This window comes from Hippichthys cyanospilos, chromosome 14 (genome assembly GCF_059441005.1).
Source record: "Hippichthys cyanospilos isolate Australia breed blue-spotted pipefish chromosome 14, RoL_Hcya_1.0, whole genome shotgun sequence".
Lineage (NCBI taxonomy): Eukaryota > Metazoa > Chordata > Actinopteri > Syngnathiformes > Syngnathidae > Hippichthys > Hippichthys cyanospilos.
This window is the reverse complement of record NC_142382.1, coordinates 4816764-4826656: the sequence shown is the minus strand read 5'-3', so window position 1 is coordinate 4826656 and position 9893 is coordinate 4816764. Positions and strand designations below refer to the sequence as shown.

At 39.8% G+C, this 9893-nt stretch overlaps 1 protein-coding gene across 1 annotated transcript; it reads right to left on the bottom strand.

Moving 5' to 3' along the window:
* Nucleotides 1-2105: 2105 nt before the first annotated feature.
* On the bottom strand, nt 2106-9893 carry slc25a29l (solute carrier family 25 member 29-like). Its single transcript, XM_088433126.1, has 4 exons — nt 9511-9893; nt 8294-8337; nt 5251-5334; nt 2106-3485 (listed from the first exon to the last, which is right to left on the bottom strand). Exons 1-4 carry the CDS (start codon nt 9542-9544, stop codon nt 2694-2696), a joined length of 954 nt encoding a protein of 317 aa, XP_088289252.1. The 5' UTR covers nt 9545-9893; the 3' UTR covers nt 2106-2693.

The window sequence follows — 9893 nt, the reverse complement described above, 5'->3', positions numbered from 1 at the left end:
TGTGCCATTTATGTATTGAATTATATCAATATGTATTAGTGTTTTTTGTTGTTGTTGTTACTATGCAGTCTTGTTGCTGTCTAGTCAAAAAAAAATCTGAAAATTATTGTTTTAAAAATGATCATTTAGGTATTTTACAGTTATACTCGCATATAATATGCACTATAAAACATGCTAATTAATATCTTTTAAAATGTGTTGTTGTGTATTTATATATATATATATATATATATATATATATATATATATATATATATATTAGTGTTTTTTTTGTTGTTGTTACTATGCAGTTTTGTTGCTGTCTAGTCAAAAAAAAATCTGAAAATTGTTTTAAAAATGATTATTTAGATATTTTAGTTATACTCGCATATAATATGCACTATAAAATATGCTAATTAATATCTTTTAAAATGTGTTGGTGTGTGTATATATATATATATATATATATATATATATATATATATATACAGTATATATATATATATATATATATATATATATATACAGTATATGTATATATATAATATATATATATATATATATATATATATGTATATATATATATGTGTTTTTTTTGTTGTTGTTGTTACTATGCAGTCTTGTTGCTGTCTAGTCAAAAAAAATCTGAAAATTATTGTTTTAAAAATGATTATTTAGATATTTTAGTTATACTTTAGATATTTTAGTTATACTCGCTTATAATATGCACTATAAAACATGCTAATTAATATCTTTTAAAATGTGTTGGTGTGAATATATATATATATATATATATATATATATATATATATATATATATATATATATATATATATATATATATATATATATATATATATATATATATATATATATATGAATAGCTTCATTTAGAAATAATCAAATATTTTGAAACCCTTTTTACTATAATATAGGTTTATTTATGATTAATTTATGGATATCCTGTGTATATGTCTTGAAAAATCTCATCAGAAAAACATTGTCCAAAAAAAGAAACCTTCAACAATTTGTGCCTTTTATTGGCAATAAATTCATCAAACAAAAGCATTTCAGCACAAACACTGTAACAGAATTTGGATTCCGAAGGGCATAAATAATCGAGAGTATAAAAATATGTCATGCTTTCACAGATGAGCTTAATTTCACACAGTCGAATGCTTTGCGATCCTTTGGGTTTAACCGTAATATAATGATCTACACATTGTCTACGTCGGCCATTTTGTTTGTAATTTACACTGTAGTGGGATGTGACAGTCCAGTTTTTTTTTTTTTTTTTAATAGCTTGCCTTTTCTGCTTTTTTTTTTGACTGAAAACCTTAAAAGAGAACTTACTGTGATCGAAAAGTCTCCTTGCACAGTACAGTATGACTGATACAATGATTTAAATCCGAATGACATCAATTTGACACATCCAAAATGATACAATTATGTACACTATTCCAGCAATACCTACAATGGCTTTATCACTAACAAATAAATGCAGGGATGGGAAAAAGAAACGACACACAAAAAAGACACAGCTGAAAGCTCAGAACACAAATGTAATATTTACATCTTATGTACAGTGCGAAAGCTTTCCAAGTTTGTAACCGTCAGGGGTGGGAGTCTATTAGAAATAGGATTTTTAGATTACTCTTAATAAAATAGTTGTTGATTAATTTGATCATTGATTAGTTGCATAAGTACTGAGTTTGAACCTACGTAAATGTAATCAGTCATTATTGTTGTGTTGGAGCAGTATTCTAACACTTAAGCGTGTGTGTGTGGATGTTATGTTAAAAATAAGTACTCCGCTGTGGCTAATAGTCTGAAAAATATGATATCCAATTTTAGTTGGGGTTTTTTTCGAAACAGTGCCGCGTTACAATGATCGTGTAATAAATACTATTTGCCATTAGGTGGCAGCACAGTGCTTTGAGAGAAAATCTTCAGGCGGGTGTGTCAAACTCATTTTTATTGCGGGCCTCATTGTAGTTATAGTTTCTGTCAGAGGGCCGGTCAAATAAATTTTAAGTGTGTTTGTACCATCCCAAAACTATGTAAATATGTGACAATCTGATTGGGAACTAGAAATGCCTGTTCCCCCCCCCCCCCCCCCCCCCCCCCCCCCCTGGAAATTTTTAAAAGTTAAAGACAACTTGCAAATTTGATTATTTTAGCCAGAAACTTGGAAGTCAAATCAGCATTTCGCGGGCCACATAAAATGATGAGGCAGGCCGGATCTGGCCCCCTGGCCTTAAGTTTGACACCTGTGTCTTAAGGACTATGAATCCTCATTGATCTCTGTTGATAAAACTTTTGATTTGAATGAATTTATATTGTTAATTTCGGCTCGAATTTCTGTTGACTTTTTAAAGTTTTGGGCTGGCGTTGTGCCCGGAGATTTTTCTTAAGAAAAAAAGTGTGCCTCGGCTCAAAGAGAGGTGAAAAACACAGGTGTAGCGTGAGAAGCAACCCAGCAGTAAGAAAATAGATCTGATTGAAGATTTAACAGCAAAGGCGGCCAATGTGAGCACAAAGCAGCCGTCGTTTACACGTTACTGTGCATTCCAGTAACCTCTTCTTTAATGGGGGGGGTGTATAGAAAAAACAATATATGTACAAGTGCAGTTTCGTCCGATGATATAACTCTTTAAATACGACGCGTGTCTGATTCGTAGCTCCGATGACTTTAGCGGCAGGCGCGGGCCAGCTCAAATGCTGGTGGCCTGAGCCTGCGGCTGCAGCGGCTGCATGGGCGCCGCCTGCGGCTGCATGGGCGCCGCCTGGGGCTCGGCGCCCGTCAGGACGCACTCGTCGTCCTTGCGCATGTACAGCAGGAACAGAGTCACGGTGGCGAAGGTGGTGGCGTTGACCGGGAAGGCCCGGAGCAGCGTGGAGGTGAGGCCGCGCGTGAAGACCCTCCAGCCCTCCTTGCGCACGCTCTGCCGCACGCAGTCGACGATGCCGTCGTAGCGCCGCACGCCGCCCACGCCGTCGGCCTGCAGGCGGGACTTGATGACGTCCACGGGGTAGGTGGAGATCCAGGAGGCGATGCCGGACATGCCGCCGGCGAACAGCAGCTTGGGGATCAGGTAAGGGTCCTCGGGCTCGCAGCCCAGCCGCCGCGTCAGCACGTCGTACGCCAGGAAGTAGACGCCGAAGCCGGGGGTCTCGCGGATGAGCGTGGTCACCATGCCGCGGTTGATGCCCCGGATGCCTTCTTTGTTGTAGATCCTCAGCAGGCAGTCCAGAGAGTTCTTGTACATCTTCCTCTTGGACTTCTTCTCGCCGGTGCCTTGCATCTGCATGCGGGTTTTGGCCAGCTCCATGGGGCAGCAGATGATGCACTGGATGGCGCCGGCAGAGGCGCCCGCCAGGAACTGGTTGAGCGGCGTGTCGCGGCCCAGCTTGCGCATGGCGTTGCCCTGCACGCCGAACACGATGGCGTTGATGAAGGTCAGGCCCATCATGGGCGAGCCCAGGCCTTTGTACAGACCCAGCGCCTGCGGAACAGCACCACCCGGTTCACCTTCTCAAAACGGTAGGATCGTCTTGTAACTCTCATTCCAAACATTTCAAAATATGACCCATCCATCCAAATTATATTAACTCATTCGGCGCCACGGATGAGAATTCTCATCTTTCAAAATCGTAATAACAATCATAAATCATAAAATTCTGGTCAAATATGGTTTTTTTTATGGAAAGGAGCTGACACCCTTGACCAATGCGAACCAAATGAGCCAATTGAGCACTGTAGTGATAACTGTGACCATTGGATGGCAGTGTTTCCACTTACAACCACACTTCTAACTGAAGAATGGAAGTCAATCTTTCATATGGCAACACCCATATTTACATACACAATATTGTGTTGGCCTTGAAAGATGAGTAAAAATGCTAAATATAATGACCCTCAAGAGGTTTGGCATTGAAAGAGTTAATACTTGACAACACCATGTGACATTTTCATCGCAATATTACAAAAAAAGAACAGTGCTATTTTACATCATGCACACTACGCCAGTGATTATGTGAACTGCTCAAGATGGCTGCCAGATCATACTCATCAGTTGAAAACTATTTTTTGCGAACAAATGCCATATATATTTACCTTCCTAATGAATATTCAGTGGTGCTCTGTGTTAAATATTTGTCAGCGGGTCGGCCGTTATAGTTGTGGTAAACTCCTCAATGTAAATGTCAAATATTTAGACTCATAACGTGTCACACAGTAGTATTTAAAACGCCAACGGCGGTACTTCAACCTAGACCACACCTTGTCATAGTTTAGAACGTCAATTGAAATTTAACTAATGGTTAAGTTAAAACTCCTTTGTGAAATGCCAGTATGTAAACATGTCTTGTGTAAGCTAACATAAAGCTAGCATCATTGAGCAAAGACAACATGGCGAATTTCCAATGTGCTGGCAATATCTGTGTGACAATTGAGCATTTCTGCATGGCATAAAGGAGAGAGCTGCATTTATCAAAACTCATTTAATATGCTGCCTGAAAAACGACAAAAACAAACAAAAAGAAAACACAACTGCTTCACTAGCCACATAAAATGTGGGCGTAGTTACATTGCTGACGTTATCTGATTGGGACACGTTGTCAACAGATTGTCATCTCATCAGATGACTGAATCGGTCTTGTGCGGGAAAAAATGTGATCAGACATTCCTAGTGTAGTCATTGTTTTACATTTAATGCACGTTACAACTGCAGTTCAGTTGTATTTAACTTTTGAGTACAATAGTACATATTTGATAGTGGCAGAGTCATTTTGTTTCTGTTTTTTATATCTGGGGCGTTTATCTTTCTCTCAACTGCCACGTCTTGCGTTTCTCCCAGTCTGTCAGCCTTGCACGGTATCAGTAATCCAGATCAATCGAGATTCCGGTTTGAGTGCTGCTCGAGTACTTTTATATGTGTTTTTACATCCGCGTAGTGACGTAAGCAAATATTCCATCTTAACGGTGACCTTGAATGTATACGGGCAGAGCCGACTCCACGTGGAGCTTGCAACGTTGCGCGACGCCCCAAACTTAATTTAGCTCTCTGAGGAATGAGCTTCCAGTGGTGGAAGAAGAAACGCTTCCGCCCCTTTTTAACCTCTACGCCCCCGTCACACTGAATGTCTCCACGTGCTAGCTGACGTGGCTCGTGACATTGTAACCGGACTCCTCAATTAACGGCGCGGGTGGATTTGGAGGCAAAATCGAAGGCCGGGTTGCCGTTTTTTTTTTTTTAAAGTGGAGCTTACCGACTCCTGGCGCACGATGGACTGGAAGCAGTGATACGTGCCGCGGTAGAGAGGCTTGTCCGCATTTTGAACCTGAAGCCGCACCTGAGGACCGAGGAATTTGCGTTAGCGTCGTGATCATGATGTCACAACATTACAATGTCAAACAGTGCTAATGGGAAAAACAAGCAAGCAAACAGGGTAAACAGATGCATACGTGCAAAATATGTAGTTTTTTTTTTGTTTTTTGTGCGTGTAAGTTTGTTTTTACAAGTTGTGTACAGTTTAAGACAGGACAAAGAGCAGAGGTGTCCAAACTACGGCCCGGGAGGTATTAATGGCCTGGGGTCCATTTTTAGCAAATGCGTATGGTATCATTTCTTCAGTTGCAGCAATCAAATATTTTTACACTCGTCAATGCTACCTACCAACAATCTCATTGATTAATACTTTAGTAAATAATTTTGCGTGCATATAACGTGTGTGTTTTTTTGTAAATCTGGGATCACCATGTTGTACTGGAGTGTGTCTGACTTTAGCTTTAACCCTTCTGTTATGTTCGGTTGGAAGGAACAGCAATAATGACCCTGGGTCATTTTGACCCGTGACGTATTTAGTCACTCCAACCTTATGATCCAAATCATTTTTTTAACCTTTGCTTTTTGTTAATTTTCTCAAGAACAGCAATTTCTCTGGGTCAATATGACCCGGAGGTGTGTGCATTCATCCAAAAGTGCAAAAACTGTTCATTGGTTGTAAATTTACTCATAAAGTAACAAAAGTAATACTCAATTTATATTTGTGTGTTGTGTTTTTTCCTTTGGAATAGTAATGGGTCAATTTGACCCAATTAATTATGCTGAAGCTTCAAAAACTTTTTTCGTACATAATCTTGTGATTCCACCCCACAAGACAGCAAAAATGTGACTGGTTTTACTTATCTAAAAAAAAACCCACAAAACTACAAATGGCATGTGATTATGCATAAGCCAATCAGCAGTCTTGTACTGAAAACCCCCACATTTTAACATTTACAACTTTCAAATGGGTCAGTTTGACCCACAACATAACAGGAAGGTTAAAAGGGAAGCCCAAGCTGGTGAGGGACACGGGTGTCGGAGAATATCGAGTTGGCTCGCTGCCAACTTACTGTTGACTGAGTGACTCAGTATGAGTTGTGGATACCGGCAGATCCTGTATAAATATGTGTTTGTTTTCTAACTGTGTTGCTTTCTTACTGTGTACAATTAATGGTATGCCAGTGACCAGTTTAGCGGGATTAGCTATTTAAGGTATATAGCTACCTAAACGTTGCAGTAGAAACTTTTTACAACTGCAATAATGTTTGCTGTAATTTCATTTGAGAGGATAATATAGTTTAACTCACCTTGTAAACATCGCAGGACTGAGTCTGCTTTAATGTTACTCATCTTAAGAGTTGCTTTTATTCGGGTAATAAATGTGGGTAACACTATTAAAAAAAAATCCTTCATTTCTTGATCACATCTAACAGAAAACCACGATTTGTACACATCCTTCCATTTTTCTGCGCGCAACCCTCGGAGGAAAAAGTTTGGACACCCCTGACATAGGAGGGAGAGAAAGAAAGACCTGGACTTTACTTACTAGGTCCCAATTCCGTCGAGAGGTTGTTTATTTCTCTCTCTCATCTACAACACAGTGAGACTGTTGCTGTTAAAGACAGCCCCCGCCCTCCTCCTCCTCCAGCCCCCCCCCAGGCATACATATTCACAGAAAAGTACAAGAGCCAAACACCAAACACGCAGCCACATCAAACACCAGTGCAAATATGTGTTTCTGCGCCTTGAGACTAGCCTTGGAGCTGGACTTTATTTCCTCGAATGAACTCGAAACGCAACTACAAAAACAAAACGAAAAAATACGAAATCTAAATTTTAGGCAAGTGACAATGCTGCGTCTGGTAAAAAAAATAGTGCTTCGCCGCCTGCTGCATGGCATCGTTTATTTGCAAATGTTTCTATTTGTTGCAGGACCATACATATGGTGGAACACTGTTTAACGGAATCTTAACGCCACACCACAAAGATACTGCAGCCAAGAGTATCGTCTGATACCAATAGTGATCTGAGATGAGATCAGCAGGGAAGATGCATGCTTTTATTTCTCTTTTGTACATTTGAAAAGTCGTGATGAAGTGATACTATTCAAAGAACAAAAAGAAGCAACAATATGACAAAAAAAGTCAATTTTGGGATAGAAGGATTTAGCTTCTTGTATATGAATGCTACTATCAAAAATTTTAGATGTAGACATTCTGATACTGGGCAGATATTAGACCTGATATCATTTTTTGATCACGATTCTCCTAAATAATGGATAGTGCTATTTCTTAAAAGCTGCACAACGTGGTTTCTTTTTTTGTCAAATGGACCACGGTGAAAATGATATCATTTTTATATCATTAATTATATCAGAAAATGATTGCACTCATGTAGTCTGTTTCTTCGACGGAATTAAACTGCTGGTAACTTTTTTTAAAGAGCCAAAAGAGGTGTCCGTTAAGTTGCTAAATATAGCAACCTAATCACGAAACTGGCAAGCCCGACTTTGACTTTCATAAAGTAGCTTTTTCGCACACCGAGCAACTCGGACGAATGCGACGGAACTGCACAATAATAGCAAACAACTCGTTAGTGATTGGACCCAACAACCCTCGCACATACCAGCTTGCAGGACTGAAAAAAAAAAAAATGACCCGTGGTGTTCTTATGGGTAAATGTTTGAAGGCCCACATCTACTGTAGTGAACTACTAACAACATGGTGCATACTTTAAAAACAAAAATGGGATTTGCTGCTATTATATAAAAATAAGGAGGAAACGTGTGGGGGATAAAGCAGAAAGTGTATTTATTGAGATAATAGGGAGACTTGATTACATTGTGACAATGTGATTTTGAAGATCTGAATTGAAATGATTTTATTAAATGTTAAAATTTGGCTGTCGATGCATATTTTTGTATTTACTGTAGAACCACAGACCAGCCTTGAAGGATAATCTTATGCTACGGACGACAAACCCACCTTCACTGTGTCAAACGGATGTCCAACCAAAACACCAGCAGCACCTGAAAACACAATTTCACAAACACAATTCAACGACAACAGAGCTGCGCATGACTCAAGTAACGACCAATCACGGCTCGGCATGCAATTGTCACGTGACCGAACTCAGAACAAAGGTGAGCTGTGATTGGTTGTTACCTGAGCTACTGTGATGTCATTTTCAGTCGACAGCTGGGAGATTTTGCTTCTTATTTTATATCTCATAAACACCATATAAATAAAACACCTAAAGGCAATTTAGAGTGTCCAATTCACCTAGCATACATGTTTTTTTGGAACGTGGGGGGCAACCAAAGCGAGCGGAAAAAACCCACTCGGGTACGGGGATAACATGCAAACTCCAGATTCAGATCATCGCCATTTATGTCGGACATGTCAAACATAAAGGAAATATGTCCATGCAGGCTGGAGCAAACTTGTGACCTCCGCATATGCAAACCAGTCTTCCACCATGACACTCATTAAATGGTCTCTACTGCCACCTACTGTCTTGAGGTGAAACACAAGTCAAAAAATAATTTTCTGGTTGCTGAGTTTGACCGCCACTTAACGAAATGTTGCAAAAATCACAGGAAAATCAATGCCATAAATCCTATTCAAATGCATCTCAAAAATTGTAATTATAATGGATTTATACGGTCCAAGAATTGGACGATGATTATTTTTGTACACAAAATATCGCACATCCAAATTTAATCACATTCTAGTGTTTTTCCCCATTGATTCTTTATATCATAAAAAAATGAGAAGAGGGTTAAAATATAATAAAAAAAAGTCCCCCCCTCCTCCCCGTTAAGTAAGCAAAGTCGTCATGAAAATAAACAAGTACAGTAGCACCGCTGTCTTGCTTCCGACTAACGCTTGACACACATTCAATAATTCAATAATAATTCGTATCGCAATAAAGAAGTAATAAAGCAATCCCGTTGAGTGACAGTCTTGGAATGTAACCTGATGAGTCATTGACATACAGTCGTAGCTTTCCACAGATGACTCGTTACCTACGCTATTGATATTATTTTCGTGGTTTATTACCGCTTCTCTTCGAGTGGAAATATTTGATTGTAGGTGTGCAAGGCAAAGCTAGCGCGGTTAGCATAAATCTGTTAAGCTGGCTCGCGTGGCAGGCTAGCGGCGACTTTGGCTAGCCGCTCCGCCGCCGCTTTCTTTCTTACCTCCAACGCAGCCTGCGACGAAGTCAAGTGCCATTCCCTCGAAGGTCCAACTTGTTCAAAATTTTTTTTTCACGCTAAATCGACGTCGAAGTTACTACGCGGCTTTTACTTTCGCTACGAAGCGCGTTTCCGGCTAAACGTGAGCGATTGACGGAGCTTTAGCCCCCCTCCCCTCCTCCGGCTAAGCTAGCTCTGTCCCCGTTGCGGTGATGCTGGAGCTACGCTAGAAAAAAAAAAAAAGTTTTTCCGGGCTAATAACGTGGAGTGAATGTTTTATTTTGCCGTCCACTATCCTTTTCTATTTCTGTATCGCGAGGGGAGGCGGACAAGGAGTGGGAACGCGGACGCGTGTTTGCCCTTTTTAAGGCGGTCCAATCGTGTGT

Coding starts and splice junctions, on each gene's coding strand:
- slc25a29l (XM_088433126.1), bottom strand. CDS start 9,544: ATGGCACTTGACTTCGTCGCAGGCTGCGTTGGAG. Junction 5,335..8,293: donor ATCCGTTTGACACAGTGAAG/GTGGGTTTGTCG, acceptor CTCGGTCCTCAG/GTGCGGCTTCAGGTTCAAAA. Junction 3,486..5,250: donor CCATCGTGCGCCAGGAGTCG/GTAAGCTCCACT, acceptor GCTGTTCCGCAG/GCGCTGGGTCTGTACAAAGG.